We start from the raw sequence: 22,843 nt of genomic DNA, 5'->3' as shown, positions 1-22,843 counted from the left end.
TAAACGGAACAAATGTGATTGCAGTATAATCAGTCAAGTCCAGATTTGTATAGATCAGCCTTCCTCAACCTGGGGCGCTCCAGATGTGTTGGACTGCATCTCCCAGAATGCCCCAGCCAGCAGAGCTGGCTGGGGCATTCTGGGAGTTGTAGTCCAACACATCTGGAGCGCCCCAGGTTGAGGAAGGCTGGTATAGATGGTTTTATTGAAAGATGCTAAAGGATGCTATTTTGGTTTTATTGAAAGATGCTAAAGGATGGAGATCACCTCTCTTTATTCCCCTTGTGTTTCTGTCCAGGATTAACAAAACTTTGGGCAGATACCAAACGTACCTCTTTATTACTGAAAGCATGTAGAGAGAATAAAAGACCCATCTTTAGTCTTGATAACAGAGTAGTTCATTTCTTGTCAGAGTCATAAATGCCCACTTGGCAATCATTGTGACTAGGGAGGAAGTGAGTTGGTTGATGCTTTTTCTGAAGTTGTCCTTGATCTGTGTGGCATCTGTTCTGCCTTGATCTGATTAAAGTGGAAAGAAATTCAGCTCACGGGGATTGTGCATAGGGGATACATTGATGGTGAGGAGTGGATTCGTAGAGATTCGTATATGAAACAGTAGATTTTACATAGTGCAGCGGAGAATTTCATCCTTTGAAAGTCTTTTTCTCAGTTAAAGGAATACTTTTCTCTCAGACTTCCTCTGCTACTTCGCCTTGTAATTGGGGCACTCTCAGTGCTCAGGTGTGTGTGGGTGTTACGTGGCTGGCTCTCTCTGCAGACGTATTGTTGGCATACAGTTTTAAAAGACTGAGCAGCTGCAGTCTCCTTAAAAAAAGAGAAGAAAGGTTGGTCATAAACAGATGGAACTTACACACCAGAGTCAGGAAACCAGTCTAGAGTAGCACCTCCAGTTAAAGCATCTGAAGCCTGCTCTACATATTACTTTTTTTTTACATATTAATACATGCAAAAATTGCATATAATAAGCATGCATTTACGACTGTTATCATATTGTCACGTGTACCAAAGAGCCAGGCTTGGACATGCATAGCCCGTGGAAAGCGTTACGCATGTTTGCCACCACAAGCCCATGTTGGTCACACTGGACTAGATGGACAGCTGATCTGGATCAATATTAGGCAGCCTTCCCCAACTTGGTGCCTTCCAGATGTGTTGGACTACAATTCCCATAATTCCCAGCCACATGGCCTAGTTCTTGCTGTCCCACAATCCAAACATCACCCAAGTTCACTTACAGAAGAACCTCTTGGTTGCTTATTAAGCCCTCAAAGCCAAATCACTGGACCATATTTGTTGAATAACGTGCAGATGATCTCAGTGCTCTTCAGTAGTGTTAATAGTGATGGTTTACTATAAAAAAAAAAAGATTTTGAACTTGCCTAGCTGAGACTACCAGCTATGACTCTTGCATCTGTCGATAGATGGAAATTGCCGGAGAACACAGGTCAATAGGGCATTGTGTGTCTGCTTTTGTTGTGCTGTTTCTTGACATTTTCCCCAATGCTCCCCTCTAGTTGTTTGTTGTCAGGGAATGATTAGTAAGCAAGTGGTGCAGTGGTGCAAGACATCCATGCTCTCGTGTGTGCACACAGAAGGCAAGCTGTAGGCTTCCGCACCATGCCCTCCGGGGTACCTACTTGACTTTTTAACATCTGGCACCTCTCTGACTTTTCTCCCCCTGCTGGCTGCCTGCCTAATGTCTGCTGTTTACTAACAAGCGGCCACATAAACAACAAACAGAGGGAAGGAGACAGCCAGAGAGGGCGGGTTGTAAAGGGGGGAGAGGTGGCACGGAAAAACATCTGATAATTGGAGGGCAATGAACCCCCACCCCACCTCAGTGGTAAGGATTGAGCCTAAAATATGACCGTTTGCTCAAAGCATGCCAATGACATCATGGCTACTTTGTGGGTCATCTTGTATAACGTAATCCTTCTCTGGTGCTTCAGCCTGCGCTTGTTCTAGGGTTGTTGGGGTTTCCCTTCATCTTTGGAAACTCGTTGCTCTGGCATCCTATAATTCCACATGTTGAGGATTGGTCAGTCTTGTATGGGGCTGGGGGAGTTTCTGGTGCCTGAACGCTTCATCAGTCTCTTTCAACTCTGGCCATTAGAGGGAGGGGGAACTAAATAGTTGTGTTTAACCCAGACCACCAACAGCTGTGAATGTGTGTATTTGGTTTGCCTTTAATTGTTTCAAGTGGCATAGAGTAATACAAAACAGAAGCAGTCCCACACTTACGCCCACTGAGATCTGCTTTTGAGGATCGGTCAAGGCTGGGGCGGGGGGGGGGGGAGGGCATTTGGGATGTAGCTTGACTCTTCATTAGAGATCTCATTAAGCATGTGGCCCCCTTTTTTCTTTTTTCTTTTTGCAAGCTGCAAAGCTGATTTCTCTCCCACCATTTCCACCCCCCCTGCCCTCCTTGTTCCTATGGTAACCATGCATTCCCTGTCCTCGCAGAGAAGCACTAAAGCTGGCAGACGCTGAGAAGTCCCAGCAGCTTGCAGCCCTGCAAGAAGAGAACATTAAACTTGCCGAAGAGCTCGGGAAAGGCGAAGTCACAAGTCACCAGAAGGTAAAGGTTCTTTTGCTGCAGTTTTCCAAAGGTGGAATTAATTGGGGGGGGGGGTTTCTTGGGAGCTAAACATTCTGTTTGTCTAACCATTTGTGTGTGTGTGTGTGTGTGTGTGTGTGTGTGAGAGAGAGAGAGAGAGAGAGAGAGAGAGAGAGAGAGAGAGGGATGTTGCAACACATGCTTATGATTTTAGGGAATTTACCTTTTAGGATGCAAATTCCTATAGAGCAGCGGTTCCGGGCATTAGCGGTGTGAACTGAGCCGGCTTAGAGATGAATTAAGTTTTTATTGCGGCACGAGGCTTTCGTAGGCAACAGTAGCTGCCGAAAGTTCACCCTTGCCACACGAAACCAGCCCGTCGCCAAGGCACCGTACCGTGTTCATCGCTCTTTGGTTTTGAAGTGTTCGAATATCACCTTCACAAGATCTGAGACGAGGAGAGGATTGCATCACCCTAATGAATCCTTTTCCGAAGAGAGTTTGAGGGAAAGAGGTGCTCGCTGTTATCGGTGGAAGGTCTGCATTTACAGAGCTTGGAGGATGGTCAGCTTTTCGATTAGAGTTTCAATTTCTCGAATCATTGGCTTTTCTTACATTAACACTGCTACAATGGGATTCTCATTAGAGTGGTGTTTTGTAATGGCTTGCAAAACATACAACCAACGTTAATTTGTATGAGGATGTTGCTTGAACGAGGATGCTGAGGAATATTATATTTCCCAGAATCTGAAAACTGTGCGTGCGTGCGTGTGAGTGGGAGAATTTTGAAATGGAATGAATTTCATTCTGCTTGCTGTGATATTTATAAGGCTGGGATAGATGTATGTGACTACATAAAATCTACTCAGTGTTTTAAAATACACATCAAGGGTGGTCCTTTCCTGAACATGCCCCATTGGAATGAATGGGAACTGCCCAAATTATACTTTGTGCTGACAAAGCTCTAAACTGAGAAGGGATCTGTATGCTGGCGAGTGGATGTTAGTGGCTCCGCTACCAGTGGGTCAGTAAATCCGCTGTGGGTTTCAGTTAGAACTCTAAAGGTGCGAAGGAGTTTAGAGTTCTGACTGAAATCTGGAGTGGGTTCACCGCCCCACTGGCATCAAAGCCACCAGCCTTCACTGACATTGGCTCGGTCTTTGCACAACAGAGTGGAGCAGCTTAGGGGTAAGTTCTGAGTCAAGGATATAAGAAAAACTGTGAGGTCAACACAGGCTTCGTAAAGACCCCGGCTCCTTAGAGAGTGTTATGTGTTCACATAATGGGCTGGTATGGATGTAATATGAAACCATAGTTTAGCAGTATGGGGACACGCCTGGCACGCCCCTCTCCTTTGACATGCCTGCAAGGAGGAGTTCAAAAGTCATGTCATTGAATCCAGAAAAAACTATGGTTAATCTTAACTATGGCTAGTAGAAACAAGTCAACTTCAGGCCGTACTTTATCAGGCTGCCTTGTTTTCACTAACCATACTTAAGATTTACTGCAGTTTAGAATTCTGGAAAAGGAAAGGAACCTCTCGTGCAAGCACTTGAGTCATTGCTGACTCCTCGAGGGACGCCTGCTTTCGCTGACGTTTTCTTGGCAGACTTTGTAGTGGGGTGGTTTGCCATTGCCTTCCCCAGTCGCAGTTGCCTTTCCCCCAGCTAGCTGGGTACTCATTTTGCTGACCTCGGAAGGATGGAAGGCTGAGTCGACCTGAGCTGGCTGCCTGAGAACCAGCTTCCGCTGGGATCGAACTCAGGCCGTGGGGAGAGTTTCTGCTGCAGTAACTGCTGCTTACCACTCTGTGCAACACGAGCCTCTGACCACATGCTAAATTTTGGTTAATCTAACACAGAAGTCAGAGGGTGTGTGTGTGAAGCTGGGCTTGTTCTTGTAACACTAAACCTTGGTCTAGCGTTACATTCAAACCCAGCCGATATGTATTTTTTTATTGTCTTTTTCCTAGTCAGGAAGTTAAGTATTTTCTGTGCAAAGGTAACAGAAAACTCCACATTCTGCACTCAGAGCAAACCAAATATCTACATACACTTCCTTAGTATCTCTATAATTCTGCCTCTAAGGATCAGGTCTTGAAACTATTTGGAATTATTATCCCTTTTCCTTCTTTTTTTCTTTTTTCTTTTGCAAGGATCTGACAAAATGAGAGGAGGAGAGAAGTGCCGTGTCTTTGCAAATTTTCTTTGCAAAGATGAGGACTAGGAACTTGGTTATTTAAAAAAAGAAAAATGCTGGTATCCTTCTCAGTTTGACAAGTTTCACATTGCACAGCAAATGGGTTGTTCTTGTGCAGCAATCTGAGGATGTGCAGAATGCCCACAGCTCTGCTGTTAGTATTGCTTTGGGAATGAAAGTTTTATCAGTGGCTCATGTGAAGCCAAAAAGAAACTGGGACAGTAATGCTAGGAGCCCGGGCGTTACGTTTCAGCCTCTTAACAGCAATTCTTGCCCTTTGGTCTCTTTGGAGAAGTAGCAGGAGCCTTTGGACTAATCAATTTAAACTAAAATTATATGCAGTCCTTATTGTGGGTCGAGGCTCTAAACTTGGACCTGCACCAGCAAAGCACTTTGTGGATTTGGTTTGGAGGCATCCCTTTTTAAATGGATTTTTTTATTTGATTTGTAAGAGCCTTAAAATGGTTGGATAAGGGAGGGCAGCCTAATAAGGAGTTCCTGGACAAGGCATGGTAGTCATGGAGCTAAATATGCGATAGCCTCATGTGGCTGATTAGCCCAGATTAGCCACCTTTGCAAGGGCAAAACACTACCTTTATGAAGAAGAGCCTCCTCTGTAGAGTTAATGACATGGGAAAGGATAGCACAAGCAGAGGCAGACCAAATTTAATTTTAAACTCTAAACGTTCAAAATAAAGCCACAAAGCACAATTTGCCAGTAACTTCTCCGGGAAGGGCCCTCTTGCAACGAAAGGGCATTGTACAGATGCCCTCTTGCATAGTTTGCATTAATTTCAAAGCTCCAGGGGAATTGCCCTGTTATGTAAGACTCCATTGTCAATCATCCTTAGGATTTATGCAATACTTCTAAGTGTGTGCAGCACTTTGAACACCTTGAATCAGCGGTCCTGCTTTGAGTGTAAACGAGCACAGATTTAATTGCTGATGTCTCTAGAGAGGGCTGAGAAAGATCTGGAGAGCTGACAATGCAACCTAGAGGGCTGTTTGCACATAACAGTGGCAAATCATGGGTTAAATAACTCATGCTATGCCATGTCAGGTGCCAGGCACATCCTTCAGCCTATTTGCCATATGACGTCTGAACCTGGACCCTATAGGTTCATCATAGGTTAAATTGTGGGTTAATTGTGGGTTCTTTAACCCATGATAAACTTATAGTGTCTGGGTTCAGATGTCACTTAACAATCCCCAATCAGGAGTTTAATATTAAAAAAGGCTGTGGAATGCGTCTGACATGTGTCGTGGTAAGTCATGGGTTAATTAACCCACAATTTCCTACTGTTATGTGCAAACCTGGTCCTAGAGGGACTAGTATTTCCTGTATTCCTCAGCACACTGTCAGCTCACACAGAGCAATGGTGATATTTTATTGGCCTAGCCAGCACCCAAGTAAACTGAGTGTGCCCCCTAGAAAGGCAGTCCATAACAAAACTATGAGAGAAAAGCCAATGTGGAAAGCGTTCCCTGAAACTAGAAGTTTTGAAAATCTCTGATCCACAGTACATGCGAAAAAAGGACTTGCACATTATTTAAATTATCTAGCCTCTTTTTGCCCAGAGAAAATTAGAAAATGGTAAAGAAAAGTACCCAGAATGTCCTCATTTTTCAGTCTTTCAATTTCGTGCCTTCTAAGATAAGCATGACAAGTCTTCAACATATGTTGCAGGTATTTTTGAGCAGTATTGCTATGGTAACAATATGAATTCTGTCCAGTGTCTGTTAGCAAATCTGTGTATGCATGACACATTTTGCAAATTTAATGAATATGGTTTCGTCAATTATTTACACGGACATCTAAAGGTTAAGGGTTGAGTTTGTTCAGTTTTTTCCTTTGTATACTGGGAAGGAGAAATGGAGGTGTTACCTACATGGTTATATAAATAATTAGCTGCTTTGGAATTAATTAAATTCCAAAGCAGAGAATAAATTGAAGAAGAGAATAAATTGCAGGGTCCATCTAGGGAAAAGGGCTGTGCAGAAACAAAAATGGTTATCAGCATGTGAAGAAGAGAGTGGCAGGTCTGGAAAAAAAAAGGCCAACCGAAATATACATCACTTTGTCTTCCAAACGAATTGACGCTGAAACTCCAGAACTCATTCCAAGTAGCTTGAAGGAAGGAAATGCCATAGGCTACCTTTGCTTCCTTCTGGTATGGCCTGTTAAAGCTTTTAGCTTTCAAAATATTGTCAGCTGTATCTTTAAGGACGGTGGTGTTTTATCCCCAGAGTCTTTCTCTTTCCATCTCTGGAGTTTTAATTTCTCTTGTCTGAACAGCCATCCTTGAAATCGAGAGCAATCTCATGTGTAGCTTGACTGTGTGGGGGAGGCACACGAGCTGCCCGCTGATGCTGGCGGTGTGCTTTGTACTGTCACTGAAATAGCTATTTTCGACTTACAGCACATTTTCGGCACAATATGACGGCTGTTCTAGGCCAAATCTCCCATGGACTGCAGTTAAGCTTCTCTGTCTCTCTCTCTCTCTCTCTCTCTTTCTCTCTCTCTCTCTTTCCATAAAGTGAGCAGCCTCCTAAGACCAGAGAGACAAGGCTTAGCATGAGACATGGAGGGTAATGATCAACTAGGGATCTCCTACGGAGGTGTGGGTAGACTGGCTTGGGTTGTAGGATTAGAAGGGGTACAAGGGGACCCTGTTCATGTTGAGGCTCCACAAAAACCTGCAACCCAAAAAGGAATGTGAGTAACAAGGCTCTGTGTGTGTGTGTGTGTGTGTGAGAGAGAGAGAGAGAGAGAGAGAGATTTGATTCACATACCAGCTAAGAATAACCAAAATTTATGAACATGGTCAAGCTGAAGGCCTTTTTCTTTCTTTCTTTCCCCACTATGTTCCTAGCATGGAAATTCTGCAAATTAGGGAGAGGCTTAGAATGTTTGGAATTGGAAGTAGTCAATTTAATTCTTGGTGAGCCTGGTAAATGCGACTTTGTTTTTGTCTTCCAGCTCGACGAAGAGAGATCTGTCCTCAATAATCAGTTGTTAGAGATGAAAAAGAGGTAAGCTTTTCTGCATGCGCACAAGCTATACAGACAATTAGGAACGTAAATGGGAGAAAATAAATCCCTGTTAAAACTCTTTGATTCCTCCTACCCTTCTGCAGATGAAAACAAAAACCTACACATTTCTGCTGTTCAAAATGTCTTTGCATGTGGAATACTAAATACATGGAAACAGTTGCATCCTTCTCATCACTAAAAATTGCGTAGAAAAATGCTTGACCTTAAGAAGCATTTAACGTTGCTAATTGTGCCGTGCTCTGTTACCCAGTTAGATGTTCCCCTTCTCTTCTCTGCATTTCAGCACCCAGATAATTCAGTGCCATTTTTAGCACCCTCTGGAGTATTTACTTACAGATCAGACAATTGCACAAAGCTCTCCCACTGATCAGCTTCAAAAAATTTCATGAAGTGGCACTGCTGAGCTTATGAAGCTGAGACTGAAACATCCGTGCTTAACCTTTGAACACTGCCAGGGACACAGCTCATTCAGAAAGAAAGAATGCTCCCCAGAAAACATACAATTATTCTGAGTCATTGATGCTTTCCTTTTTCAATTTATGCTACCCAGTTAACACTCTCAGCATCTAGCATTCACATGGCTGCCACTGAATACTGTAACAGAAAAATAGCAAACTTACTTGTATGGAAACGTGAACGAATTGTATTCATAAAGTAAGCTTAGAGGTTGCCTACAGAAAATACATACCTTTTTATTCAGTCAGTCAAAGCATTTGTTGTATGATAGTAGGTCAGAGAGTTAAACTACCAGAGACTCAGCCCAAAATGTCAATTTCTGTTTCTCAGGAAATAGCAGGAGGATTTCTTTCGTGGGTGTTGTGATGGAAAAGATAGGGCGTATCAGGCAGTGTGGGTTGGCCAGCTCTCCAGCTCCAAGCCGTTTATCCCATCGGTTTTACACTCATAAGGTTTTTTTTCTTTCTTGTCCAAAAATGGTCCTTGTGAAATATGGAAGCAGGTATTCGAGATATTCAGCACTCTCTAGCTGCAGAGGGGGGCTCACAGCGTTACTTCAGCTCATTAGACCCATTGTGGATTTGCTAACTGTCTGACTTGTCTCTGAGCCTGCGCTATTTCCTCAATACTCATTTCACTCCTCTCTCTTCCCTTTCCTACCCTTGCTTCCTTTGCTATATCTGTGTGTCTTTAATGGTAAGACTAAAGAAAGTCTATCCACGTTACAATAAATAACTTTTCTTTCTCCGATAAAGTTGTACATATTTTTGGCTGCCTTTTGTTCCCTCGGTGTCTTGCTTTTGGTTTGGTTTTGGTTTTTTTGTTTTGTAAAATACTCAGCAGTATTAAACCTTTTTGTTTTTGTTTTGTTTTTACAACAACGACAGAATCCACTTTAGTGCAAATTTAGTTCTTCCTTTACTGTATTTTGCATTTCTCTTCCATGTTTCTAACATGTGGTTCTTGTTATCTTGCATTTTTAAAGCTTGCCCAGTATCACTTTAAGGTACTTTGCTTCATTATTGGAATTTCTTTATTTCTTTCGTGGCAAGGGAAGAATCTGGGTGGGATTCCGGGCAGGGGGATTATTGGAAGGTCACCAGGAATGTCTCTTGAACCTCTACAAGAGCACAGATCTAGTCATTTCAATGGATCATGTCTGCTCATTTCAGTGGGACATTCTCAGGAGACACTCCCTGGTGGAGTGGAGTCCCTTGCAGCCTTGAATGCCGCTTGAAATTACTGTACAAAATTGATGTGAGCCCTGCCCCCCCCCCCACTAAACCAATCAGAAACTGTTGTTAAATGGGTCTCTTGATCCATGAAATTAAACTTCTCAAGTTGAGGGTAACTGTGCTCCCATCTTACAAGAGGTTTCCAAGCATAATTGAGCTTTCAAACTGCTAGGATATATATGCAAAATGCATATTGGCGCTTATGTGTAAAGTTTACAACTCAACATGCATCTTCCAGTTTTAACTAACCCCAAAACTGGCTGCACATTTTTGACTCAGGGATAAATATTGGCAGAATTTATTCAAGGCATTTTGCTACTCAAGGCAGAATTTCTAAGAGGATTTACCCCTACAGTAAGAAAAAAATACCATAAATGAATAATTTGTTTGCCCTTTAATCATACTGTGACCTGGGGTAGGCTGCCTCACTTTGCTTAATGCTCGGGCCAGTTCAAAATGCTGGGAATAGGAGGCAGGAGAAATATAGCCTCTGCTACGTATCACGAGAGTTTTGTGCCAGTAGGTCCGTTACACAAGGAGGACTCTTCTGAGTCAGGTGGAGTTGGAAAGGGAACAAATGAGAGATCTCTGAGAAGAAAGGGCACTTGGAATGAATATCTACTAGGGCTGTCACCTGATTAAAAATATCTGAGTTTATGGGGTTTATTTAATTGATTAAATCTGCATAGGAGTGAAATAATAGTTGAGCATGCGTCCTTCGTTTTTAGGTGATGCCGCAGCATGTGCTGCAGTGCAGCAGGCATCCTCTGAGAAGAGGCCTCCCTCCTCCTCTGTCACTCCAGAGATAATGCCTCTTTCAAGATGGTACACCCAGAAGTATTATAAAAGTAGCCACCTTTAAAAACAACAACAGCAATCCTGTTGCTCCGTTTTAATCTGGGCACCTTTTCTGTCTATCAGACGTTTAACTGATTCATCCAACATTGCAGCCCTAGTATTTATTGGCAATCTGCAGAAGTGCCATGAAATGTTGGAACGTCAATGATAAAAAGAAGAGCTTGAACGATAAGCTGTGAATTGCCCCCCAAAGTTGTGTGTATTTCACGTGTTGCCCCAGAAGAGGTGAAACACACACAACTTTCCACCCAGTGCAAAAGACTGGCACCCTGAGAAATGCAACTCTTTTTTTATTAGCTGTTACTAACACTCATGGTTGTCAGGAATAGCTTATATACTTCCTCATAGCCACTGGCATTTCCTATGCGAATACACTAAAATCTGCATAATTTGGCTGCTTTGTGTATGCAGAGTTTACCTACATGCATGCACTCCAACCCACACACCACGCAGTGTACATATTTCAATTCCCGCCTGGTGTGATTTTCTCTTTTACTTGTTGCACAGGTGGCCCCAGTAGTTCTGCAAGGCCCATTGCTGTTGCTTGAGCAGTCAGCCAGTGACATGTAGGAGCTTCCACTCATGTGTTCAAGCATTCTACAAAATCAGAGTCAGGCTTAAATGTCACTGCGCTTTTCCGGAACAAAAACACAGCATTTCTGCTATTTAGGGGACCCACTCTGGGCAGCTGTTCAGGGCTGTGGCTCGATTTCTTCAATTCTTCCTCTGTCTTTGAAGGGGGGGAAATCGGGTGCAGCTGTGGCGTGTGCCTCTGTGTCTGTACATCCCAGATTCTCCACTTGCTGCTTCCATTACTAAGAATAAACATCTGCATAACTTTGAAAGGACTTCTGTGATGTATTGCCATTGTTGCTTGTTTTGCCATTTATCCTGGGCTACTGCAAGGATCGTACTGTGTTTCACATGCTGGTTATCATGGTTCTCACTAACGGTAGATACTGTGGACATTTAACAATCTTTAGCTCAGGGCTATTGATTATCTCTTAGTTTTTTGCATTTTGCACTATCTGGACATGCATGATCTCTCTCTCTCTCTCTCTCTCCCTTCTCCCTCTCTTTCTCCCTCTAGCAGATCTTAATTTCCTCTGATAACAATTGCTTTGTTTGTTTAACCACTTCCCTAGTAAAGGGCACTATCCCATTGGCAGCATCTCCTATGCAGCCCTCTTTGAAACTAATAGGAATGGCACAGTACCACCCAATTCTTTTGGGTGGGGCTTTTAGAGGAGTTCTCTGTGGATTGGGGGATTATTGAGAGAAAGGTAGGAAGGCCCTTACATAAGCCCCACTGCTTAGCTTCCCCCAATTTTAGTCAAATTATGGCAGCCCCTATGACATTCTAAAACTAGTACTAAACGGGGTGGTCTCGAAAGCTAAGAGGATCGTCCCCAGCGTAATTGGATGACTGATTCAGAGATACAAAACTGTTGAAAAGTCAAGGCAGTTAAATATTTGTGTCCAAAGTGACTCAGGGAAACATGAAAGGAACTCTGTTTTAACTTGTTCTCTTCTCTTGTTCCCAGTTTAGTAGCTACTCTTTGCCTTAGAATAGCTAGGCTGCTTCAAGTGCATATGCATGGATTTTCAGTCCTATAATTTATACTTGATAGAATCATAGAATAGTAGAGTTGGAAGGGGCCTACAAGGCCATCGAGTCCAACCCCCTGCTCAATGCAGGAATCCACCCTAAAGCATCCCTGACAGACGGTTGTGCAGCTGCCTCTTGAAGGCCTCTAGTGTGGGAGAGCCCACCACCTCCCTAGGTCACTGGTTCCAGTGTCGTACTGCTCTAACAGTCAGGAAGTTTTTCCTGATGTCCAGCCGGAATCAGGCATATCAGTATTTGTAATTGGTCTCTAAAACTGCTTTCATAGTTGTTTACATGTTCTGTTCATCGAACTAGTGTATATCAAATGCTTTATCAAGAAAGCCTGAAGCTTCCAGCTACCCAAGCCTTTGCTGGGTGCTGGGAGAGGCGTAACCTGCCTCCATCCCTCCAGAATGCCACGCAAACACTTTTAGGATGTGGGCAAATAGAAACACCTTCGAACCACACAGCTCAGCAAGGCTGTACTGAAGATCCACAAACACAATCTCTCCGGTATTGTTCTAAAATTCCGTGGCTTGGGAAATAACCTCTCGAGGGGCATGAAAAAAAGAGTGAAAGTGATTAGGTGTCTTATATGCTGAGTAAGATTAGTTTACAACCGTTGTTTTAGTCTTGTTACAGGCCAAAATGCTACTAATTACTAAGATTCAAAAATTGCTTTCTGCAGAAATCCTGACATTAACAGAAATTAGTGAGGACCAACTGATAATTCCAGCTTCATCCCTGCTTTGCATGACAAGTGTGTAACTAAGCTTTGCATGTTCTTTTTGTTGCTTGTTAATAACTATTCCAAGAAGTAACAAAATCTGAAGCTAGGCTCACTTTGTGCAACTCTTCTCCCCACTCCCTCCCCCCCCCCAGCCCCTTTTCAATTCTTTATCTCCCAATCCTATTAACATCTTCCTTTAAATTCAAATGGATACGATGATATGCAGATTCTGGCATGAATCTACGTAGGTAAAACTTTTCACTTTATTTCCACCGTTCTAAAATCCCAAATATTTTTTTGCCAAAGATAAAGTCTCAGTCCAAAAAACTAGAACTGATACTTGTCTGATAAGAACCATTTCACTAATATAATATTTTTTTAGAAATCAGCCTCACTTTTTCTTGGTTTTAAAGCATGTTAATGGAATAAATTTTCTCAACCTGTCTGACTCTCTCTTTTAGAGAATCCAACTTTAAAAAAGAAATTGATGAAGAGAGAGCTAGCTTACAGAAATCCATCAGTATTACTAGTGCCTTGATTACAGAGAGAGATGAAGAACTGGAAAAACTCAAAAATGAGGTACAAATTTTAGAAGCGCATGATTCACACCATCTACTGACTTTGGGCTGGTTCACAAAACGCCCCCCTTCCCTACCCCCCCCTTTCAGGCAAGCAGTCCCAGTCTGTCTCAGTCATGTTTGCCATGTGAAAGGCCATGCCGAGGCGATGACCAGTGGCTTAGATGAATTTTAACGGGGAATAGAACTATAAATACACAGAGGAGCCATAGTAAATGGCACAGAGGTCCGTAGCTCAGTGGTAGAGGACCTGCTTTGCATGCAGACGGTCTCAGGCTCAATCTGAGCATCCATTGGTGTAGTGGTAAATGTTGAAGTGCAGGCGCTCATCATGACAGTCCCTGTAGTGCCCATCATCAGTAGGAGCAGGTCTTTTGTAAAGTGAATGAGTCCTAATGGCCCATTCAAGACCATTATATTGTTGCTGGGGCAAATTCATTTCCTTCCAGCTCCTGTGAAGATTTCAGCTAAGCTCAGAGCACAGAATTCTGAGGGAGAGGAGGTGCAGATGACACCAGCGTCCGTGCTAATAAAACATTGTTGGCTCCGAGTCCCTCTGAACCCGGGCTACACCAGTGCCCGCATCTCCAGGTAGAACTGGGAAAACTCCCACCTGAAGCGTGGCTGTGATTCAGCGTTGCCCATGCTGAGCTAGATGGGCCAGTGGTCTGACTCATGACCTGGTTCGCAAGATCACTGGGGCTTATTAGCCATGCTGGGTTGTGGTGCCAAATCTGTGATCCAAGCTGCCACTGCAGCTTCTTGTTACATGTGAACCTGGTGAGGGTGGTTGGATGGAGTGGTTGGCAAGGCTCCAAGGACCCGTGAGCTATTTTAGGGTGGCAGTTGGCTTGTGAACCATCCCAACAGACCACCCTCACCAAGTTCACACGTAAGGAGAAAGTACGGCACACCCCTGCCACAGCTCAGAAGTTCAGAACGGCGGCCTCCGCTACAACAAGAAGCCCCATGGGAAAATTCCCCCCACAGTGGGAATTTACGTGCGAACCCGCCCATGATAAGGCAGCTTCCTGTGTTCCTAAATAATTAGCGATCATGACTATATGGAATCCCCACATTGAGAAGTTGTGTGTCTCTGACGACTAGATGCTGTGGGCAAACAATGCGGGAATGCTGTTGGTTTCATGCCGTTTATTTTATTTATTGTAATTTATTTATCCCATCTTCAGCAATAAGTGCTCCTGGGGTGGTTGCATTTTTTTTTAAAAAAACATGCAAGCAACGTTGTGAAGTCAGTAAAAGAGAAGATAATCATATAACACAGCAGGTAAAATCATCCCTCAGTGGCTTAAAAACATTTAAAAGATCCAAAGAGGTCTAAAAAGCCTGAGAGAGTAGAAATGCCTTTGACCAGCAGCAAAATGACATCCGCCTTGGTGCCAGGTGAGCTTCTCTAGGGAGAGGATTCCAAAGGAGGGGAACTGCCCCCTTGAAAAGGCTCTTTCAAGCATCGCCATCCGCTTTCCCTCGGTTAGTGGGGGCACCCAGAGGATGGCCTGAGGCGATTGGGTGGACTGGCATGGGAGAAGACATGTCGACATCCGGTTGGCCACCATGGAAAGCCTAATGCTGGACTAGATGGACCTTTGATCTGCTCTTACATCTTTTTGTTTCCATGGGAAACAATTTGGCCTCAATGTGTAGATACCAGATCCTGCCACACAAGGGCTCATTCAAACGAAACATTCAACAAATTAAAATGACATGATAAAGCCCAGCTCATGGTGTCTTTGCGACAAAAAAAGTGACCTGAAAAGTTGGCCTTGTACAGCAGCCGGTTGGATGTCTTGGGGAAATTCAAAAGAAGGGTGCAGAACTATGACATTTATCCCCTGTTTGTCTCCAGTATCTGGTAGTCAGAGGCACATTGCATCCAGAGGAAACATATCTGGTTATTGTGATTAGTATAGCCTTCATTTATTTATTCATTTTTCTTTTCTTCTTTAAATTTTGCAGGTCACAGTGCTCCGTGGAGAGAATGCCACTGCGAGGAATTTGCATTCAGTAGTTCAGTCACTGGAGTCTGATAAGTTGAAACTTGAGCTCAAAGTTAAGAATCTGGAACAGAAGCTCCGAGAGAGCCAGAAACCTCCCAGCTCCTCAGGTAAAACCAGCTCTGGTCTGTTTGCTGCGTTTTCGCTGTTGCAGCTTGCTGAACATGGGTTGGCTCCAGAGTGTATCACACGGTGGATCCCTTCAGATGGCACAGTTAAGTGGGGATCCCTTCCATGCAGTGACAGCCGAAGCTTCCATGCGGTGTTAAAAACCCACGTCATCTAAATCCGTCCTCTCAAAGAAGGAAATGACTTGATGTTAGTAGTTCAGTTGGGGTGAGATCTCTCATTACTGGTACGTTGTAGACATTATCGCTTGATGCCATTTTGGATGTGTGAAACTGCCGTCATCGGTTCTCATGTGATCCTTGGTTCGTGTCGCACAAGGCAGCTAAGCCGGGAATAGAATCCAAACCAGGAGAGGGATACACCTGTCGTGTTTTCTTTAGGGTGTCCTTTCTCATAATGGGGAACCCTGTTGGGATGGGGCTGTTCTGGACCTCATGTTGCACCTAATGGTAGCAATAGTATTGTTACATGGGAACACATGAATGATCAGTGCGCCTGTAATTTATGGACAGGCAGGCAGGGCCTCCTGGCCTTTTAGGATGCTTACTTCAAAAGTATGGCCATTGCCTGTTCTAATCAGACAGTCCGTGAAGTTGTCCTGTACTAATGACTTCAATGCAAATCCAGTGTGGTCTAAGAGTACCACTGGGAGCCACAAGTGCGCTTTGATTCAGCTCCAAGCTGGGTATCTGTTTTCCTTTAGCAAAATCACTCAAATTTCACTTCCTCCGTCAAATGGGAGGAGGGATTTGTATACATTTTTACTTGAAGTTGCTGTTTCATTGACAGCAAATAATTTTACTTGTTACAATTTGCACAATTTGCACATCCCACTCAATCAGTGTGAAGACTTTGAGAGCTGCTGGGAGTTTTAAAATCCCTTTTAAAAAAATAATGAAATGCTAGATATAAAAGCAGCAGCACAATGAAGTAAATACAGCTCCATATACAGCCCCAGATCTAAAATATAACATTAAATGCTGGGCAAATAACTATTCCTTTACATGGTGGCAAAAAAGACTGCGGGGCCGATGGCAGACAAGTATCCCCATGGCAAGAATTCCTCAGAGAAGGTGCTACAAGAGAAAAGACCCTTTCCTTGGCCACTGCCAGTAGAAGGCAGGGGAATTTGGACCAAAGAACATCTGTATGTTCGGGCAGTTTCATACAGGGGAAGTCTAATCCCAAGTTGTTCAGGGCTTTCAAGCACACCAGCATTGTGCTCAAAGCCAGAGCAGTAGGCAGGCAGTGCCATTGTTCCAAGGCTGGCGTTCGGCGTTCAGCAGGCCCCAAGTTCGGAAACGTATTGCTACATTTTGTACCAACCAATGTTTCTGAGTAGTCTTCAAGGGCAGCCCCATGTAGGACATATTGCATTACTACCAACTGTTGAGGGTTTTTACCAGAATACAGATAATTGCGGCCAGACTCTCTCTCATGTGCTGGGCCACCAGAGTTAAGTTCCAGCTGTATCAGTACATGTTATTTCTGTTGGACTGTGATTATTTATTGAAATCATAAGCTCCTGAAGAGCAAAGAACGTTATGTGTCTTCAATCCTGAAGGAAGCAGTAAAAGATTTGCCAGTATTTTTTACTCCTTTTAATTTTTTCTTCTTTTCCAAGATGATACAGCCAGTGGCACCCTCCAGAATGAAAGCAGCCAAGAAAGCCAGGTATTACTTCTTCCCTCTTAGCCCCATGTTCCCTCCTTGTATCCGAAATGCCTTTGTAGCATTGTAGAACTGGCATGTAGAGCAGCTGTGTGTGTGTTTTTAACCACTCTTGTCCACCATCTGGCAAAACAACCCATGAACAACCAAGGGTTCTGGGTTCATACATATTTACAACCGATTTTTAAATAACTCAGACTTCACAACCCGACAACAAACCATGTTTCTGGGTCGTTTGTGGTTAACAATCCATGGTTTGTTAGATAGCTGCATTCGCATATCACAACAACCCAGAATTCAACAACCCATACCATGGGTTAGCGTAATGTGTGAAGAGTTGACTGGCTCGGTGAAATAAGAGCCAATGGTGGGTGTGAAAAGGTATGACTGCTTATGGGGAAAGCTGTGTTGCCTGTCTGATGCCTAGCTCACTGCTCCTTAGGTGATATATGCTGGTAACTGAGAACTATCACTTCAGCAGCTTTTACAGACTCAGGACTACTTAAAAATACAACTTTGTGTTATTGGGTGAAGGGTCGCTTCCGGGTAACACACTGCATATAGGCTTAATAACTAGTGTAATTAACGTACTAATGCTTGGTTTCTTTCTCACCCCCCCCTCCCCCTCGCTCCTGCTCGTCTTCCTTTTTGCCTTTGCTTTCATCTGCTGCTGGGAAAATTTTCCTCCAATCAGCATATGGTTTGTTTCAGCTTTCTCTGCTTCTTTAAATGCTTGTTGTCAGTTTTAATCACCCGGGTGTTGCCCATATAGTCCTAATGGCTACATGCTGCCTCCGTATCAGAGGCAGTATTCCTAAGAACGCCAGTTGCTGGGGAGCACAAGTGAGAGAGTACGGTTTCACTCATGTCCTGCTTGTGGGCAGCTGGTTGGCCATGGTGGGAACAGGATGCTGGACTAGGCGGACCCTTGGTCTGATCCAGCAGGGCTGCTCTTATGTTCTTATGAGCTACCACCTGTTTAGGGAATCTGCCAGGGCCACCTTAAAGTTGTTTCCATCCTGCCATCTCCACAAAAGAATGGTGGGGGGGAATTGAGATTAGGACCCAGGGATATCATATTTCCAAAGAGATAGCATGGAACTGGTAAAAGGTGGGGGCAGAAAAGGCCAACCAAAGTGATCAGGAGCTTCTTCCTTACAAAAAGAACTTAAAGCATTTTGGACTTCCATTTAAAGAAAAGTTGACTAAGGGTAGACAGAACAGAAGTTCATAAAATTATGTATGCTGTGGAGAGGAAAATGGAAGAGTTTCTCCGCCCCCCCCCCCCCCAGCGCCATTATATTACTCTGCAGCATCACGAAATAGTTGTTTGGTGGCAGTTTCAGAACAGCCCAAAGAAAGCCTTTCACCGAGCACATAATTATAGTGTTCGTTGCCACAACTTGTGGTGATTGTTACAGGCCTGGATGGCTTTATAGGAGGGCTACACAATTTCCTGGAGGAGGAGTCATCGTGGCTAGTAGTCACGATGGCTCTATGGCGCTTCCATGTTCAGAGGCAGTATGTTGCCAGGGGCAGGGGTGGCATCTGTTTTCATGTCCAGTTTCTGGGTTTCCCAGAGACCTCTGGTTGGCCACTGTGTGAAACAGGATGCTAGATTAATCAATCTTTTGACTGAGCCAACAAAGCAAATCTTACATGTTTAGATTTTGTCTAAAAAATGGCTACCTCTGGCCCACCTCCTGACTGGGTCAGCCTTGTTCCTGGATAGCAAAATTCTTGGCTCCATATAAAACATTCTTATCTCAAAGAATTGTCACCTTGTAAGATACGTTTTCCTGGTGTGACAGTTCTCACTTCCACATTTTTCTATAATGAGGTTGATTGGTGCTGTTTAATACTTAAAAGTTACTATTTGTAGGGTATTCTGTCACCAAAGACAGCACAGTTTGTTTTTCTGCCCGACGCATCGCTTGTGCCCATATACTACGTTTTTTAGCTAATGCTTTCTGCAAAAGCTTCTCCTTCAATGTTCTTGTGTTTTTAATCCTGTCTCTTCTTCCTCCCCACCACAAACCCTTCAGATCGACTTCCTAAATTCTGTAATTGTGGACCTTCAAAGGAAAAACGAAGAGCTGAAATTGAAAGTGGAAATGATGTCTGAGGCAGCTCTCAATGGCAATGAGGAAGAAGTTATTAATTATGACAGGTTGGTCACTTATGGCATCAGTTGGAATGCCACATCATTTTGGTTGCATGTTAGTATTCATGCTGTTCAGCTAATGAAGGACACGTGATGTGACAATGTTCTTTTAAACCATTCTAAATCCTTAGTATGAATTGCATCTTCATTAAAAACAAACAAACAATTCAGCTAAATCTTAAATCTACAGAAATTGCTAGAGTTACTTGCAATTCTCAGTAAGCAGTAATGATCTTTGAATGGCTTATTAAAGCGAAAGACAGGCTTCCAAGAGGAAGTGTGGAAAGTTTCTGTGGGAGGCATGAAGTCCTTCCTAATGTCCAGTTCATATCTAAATTGGTTCAGAAGGCAGAAATGTTATTTTCTCTGCCCAGTCAGTATAATGCTGTGAGGCTTTTACACAGGCGTGGTTTTTTTAAATCCCTTTAGAACAGGGGCGGGGAACATCCAGGCTGCTAGCCAGATGCATTCTGGGGGACCCCTCCATCCATCCTGCCGCCTCCAGTCCCAAGCTCTGCCCCTCTTCCTCAGCGCAGCCTCCTACCTGGCCCCCCTTTCCCTGCAGCTCAGCTGTTTCCCACAAATGAGCTGAGCAGACTGGTTGGTGCTGGTGGGGAGATTACAGGAAGCTTTAAACTTCCCTTCCCTTGATCTGCCCTTCTGCACTGGTGTTCAGGGGGAAACAGCTGAACAGTAGACGGGATTATGGGGTGGCTGAAGCAAGGGGAGGGACAGAGAAGGATGTGGGAGAGAGAGAGAGAGAGAGAGAGAGAGAGAGAGAGAGAGAGAGGTTGACCTGTCCCATTTGTGGCTTTGCCCCTGCTCAGGATGCAGTGCCCAGCCACTTCTCCAGAGGGAATGGGGCTCTCATGGAGGAGAACATTTCCCACCCTGCTTTAAAATCACTATTTCGAGCAAAGACCTAGAAATGAAATTATAGTGTGTTAAAAAAGAAATTTGTCAAATTTTCATCTTGACAGTGAGGAAGAAAATCAAGTCAAGAAGAAACCTCGCCTTTTCTGTGACATTTGTGATTGTTTCGATCTCCATGACACTGAAGATTGTCCAACTCAAGCACAGGCACCGGACGAACCTCCACATTCAACGTACCACGGCAGCCGAAAAGAAGAACGCCCCTATTGTGAAATCTGTGAAATGTTTGGGCACTGGGCTACAAACTGCAATGACGACGAGACCTTCTGATGCAGGAGAGGACCAGGGAAGAGACACCTTTGCTCTGTGCATTAGCAGGACGACGACGTCCACCGCCAGCATTCGAGCAGGCCGACATCAGGAAGAAGGGGGCTAAGCAGCACCCTTGCCCTCCCGAACGTCTTCACAAACAACAGACTTACAGATATATTTTGATCTTCCACACCCAAATACTTTATTCTGCCCTTGCTAAGCTAAAATGAAAATAAATAATTTACTAGGCAGATTGCTGCCATTTTCATTTCCAAACTTCTGGGTTTGTATGATCTTTGAAGAGAAACTTCCCGTACGCCATGTCATTTACCTATGGGGGGTGGGGGAACCACAACTAGTTATGTTTTAGCTTATTTAAAGACCTTTAAAATTATGCTGTTAATTTTCATATTTGCACTAAGCTCTTAAAGCTGCAGTTGTATGTTTTTCGATTTTGTAAAGCTTTCGACACTGGAATGAGTTAAGAGATGAGCTCTTTTTTAAATTATTTTCATCTGCTCAGTTATCTCTTGATCAAAGAACACGTGAGCTCTGGTGCGCTACCTAGAGATCAGTAGTGCCTTTATTTCAGCAAGATTTCTTAACAGTGTGAAATTTTGTTTATTAAAATATCATGACACAGGTAAGCGAACAAGCTACTGTGGGGATACCTTTTATAAAGAAACCTCTATGCTGTGCACATTGATAACATCCCTTTCCATGGTCTTTCAGCTTCTGTAGAGTTGTACATAAGTACATATATAAATATATTTAAGAAAAGATTTATATTTTGGAAAAGTATCTTATTGTCTTTAGTGCTTCTGTTCATCTGAACTCCTCAGAGGACCTTTGTGCACAGCACAGTAACTTGATTTTATGACTTTAAATAGTCTCACTCTTGGGAGATTTTTTTTTCCTTTCTGACTGTGGGTTTTTTTGTGCATGTACAAAAAAAATCTTCCAGCAAATTTGTATCCTGTAACAGGTTTTTATTAAAAGTCTATTCAGAAATCAAGACTTTTTTGATGAATAAGTGATTTATTTATTTCCCCTTTGGTCTGACTTTTGTTCCGGATGAATGTAAAACAGAAAATTCAGTATTTAATAATTGTGGATTTTCTAAGAAGCAAAAACCTTACAAGAAATGAAAATGTAAAACAAACAGAACACACTGTTATGGGTGAAACTGTGCCATGCTTATTTTAATGCATGTGAAGTTCCTGATGAGATTACTCAGTCATGGAGTTGATGAAGTGTGTACTGCATAAGGTGATACCACATAAGCTGGCTTAGATCTCTCTACTTTTGAATGTCTCAAACACAAATGTAAAAAAGAGAGAAAAAGTATATATTCCATGCTGTTTGTACATTATAGAGGAATTTAACTCTTGTATAACTGTATATCTATATCTATATATGTCTTTCTATATATAGATAGATATATGCGCCTCTGGTGTATTTTTCCTCCAGATTACAGACAGTATTTGGCAAATGAGTATAAAGTCAATCTAATGTAATTGTTTGAAATTTGGAGTAATGAATGTATTATAGGGATAGTTAAAGCAGGGAAATCAGTATTAAACTAAACGGAGTGTACTGTATCTTTAATAAAATGGTTATTCTCTTGTCACCTGCATTGCATTCTTCCTTTGCCTCGGGGTTACTAAACCCAGAGCATCACCAATGCTTCAGTCGTCCAGGATCATGGCATGAACCAACTTCCTGGTAAATGTGCTTAAGGAAGTCCGAATTTGAGAAGCAAGTGTTCTTGCCAACGGAGAGGGTTTCTCCTTCCATGCAACCAGGTGGAATGGCAGCTAAAAGAAAGAGGAGCCGGATACTGAGTGAATGGAGATCTTCCATTTCTCCCTCTTTTCCCTTCCTTTTGCCTCACTTTTCTTGCCTTATAGTTTCCTTTTGCGTCCTCTTTTTCACTCTTCTTTTTGCATACACTTTAGCTCTTTGAAAACTCCCCCAATTTTTCCTTCATAAATGGGATCCCTGAATTGGGGTGTGCATACTTGTGTGTTGCAGTCTCCGCCTCCATGGAAAGAGAAGGGGAAGCTACACTTGTTGAATTTTTGCCTGTTGAAGGCACAGAAGCCTTGCAAAGAATGGGGAGGAGAGGTGGCAATCCTTTCCTGAAGTGCCTCATTCTTTCATCGTTCAGCTATACACACACACGCCCATTTTTTAATCGCAGGAATTCAGCAGAGTTGGGAAATTATTCATCTTCTGATTGAGGCCCTGCTTTGGATCATCCGACTGTCAGAAATATGGTGTGTGGGTATCCATAATACAAGTCCTTTCTAGTTGTGGCATCCAAAATTTAGAACAGGCTCCCAAGAGAGGTCTGCGTGGTCCCGGTGTATATCGGTTGGT

General features: G+C 43.2%; 1 protein-coding gene across 6 annotated transcripts in view; it reads left to right on the top strand.

Annotated features, from left to right (window-relative positions):
* The window catches only part of CLIP1 (CAP-Gly domain containing linker protein 1), an 84,198-nt gene extending 62,107 nt beyond the window's left edge, over window positions 1–22,091 (top strand). For all 6 annotated transcript variants that reach the window (XM_063143844.1, XM_063143845.1, XM_063143843.1 and 3 more), the window contains 7 exons: window positions 2,485–2,599; window positions 7,758–7,810; window positions 13,181–13,298; window positions 15,275–15,422; window positions 17,066–17,115; window positions 19,158–19,282; window positions 20,257–22,091. In XM_063143844.1, the coding sequence (XP_062999914.1) occupies window positions 2,485–2,599; window positions 7,758–7,810; window positions 13,181–13,298; window positions 15,275–15,422; window positions 17,066–17,115; window positions 19,158–19,282; window positions 20,257–20,479 (832 nt within the window). In that variant the 3' untranslated portion in view covers window positions 20,480–22,091. The remainder of the gene's footprint in view (window positions 1–2,484; window positions 2,600–7,757; window positions 7,811–13,180; window positions 13,299–15,274; window positions 15,423–17,065; window positions 17,116–19,157; window positions 19,283–20,256) is intronic.
* The last annotated feature ends 752 nt before the right edge of the window (window positions 22,092–22,843 follow it).

This window comes from Elgaria multicarinata, chromosome 18 (assembly GCF_023053635.1).
Source record: "Elgaria multicarinata webbii isolate HBS135686 ecotype San Diego chromosome 18, rElgMul1.1.pri, whole genome shotgun sequence".
Taxonomy (NCBI): domain Eukaryota; kingdom Metazoa; phylum Chordata; class Lepidosauria; order Squamata; family Anguidae; genus Elgaria; species Elgaria multicarinata.
Note: the sequence above shows the minus strand (reverse complement) of the source record. Positions and strands in the feature narration are given on the sequence as shown.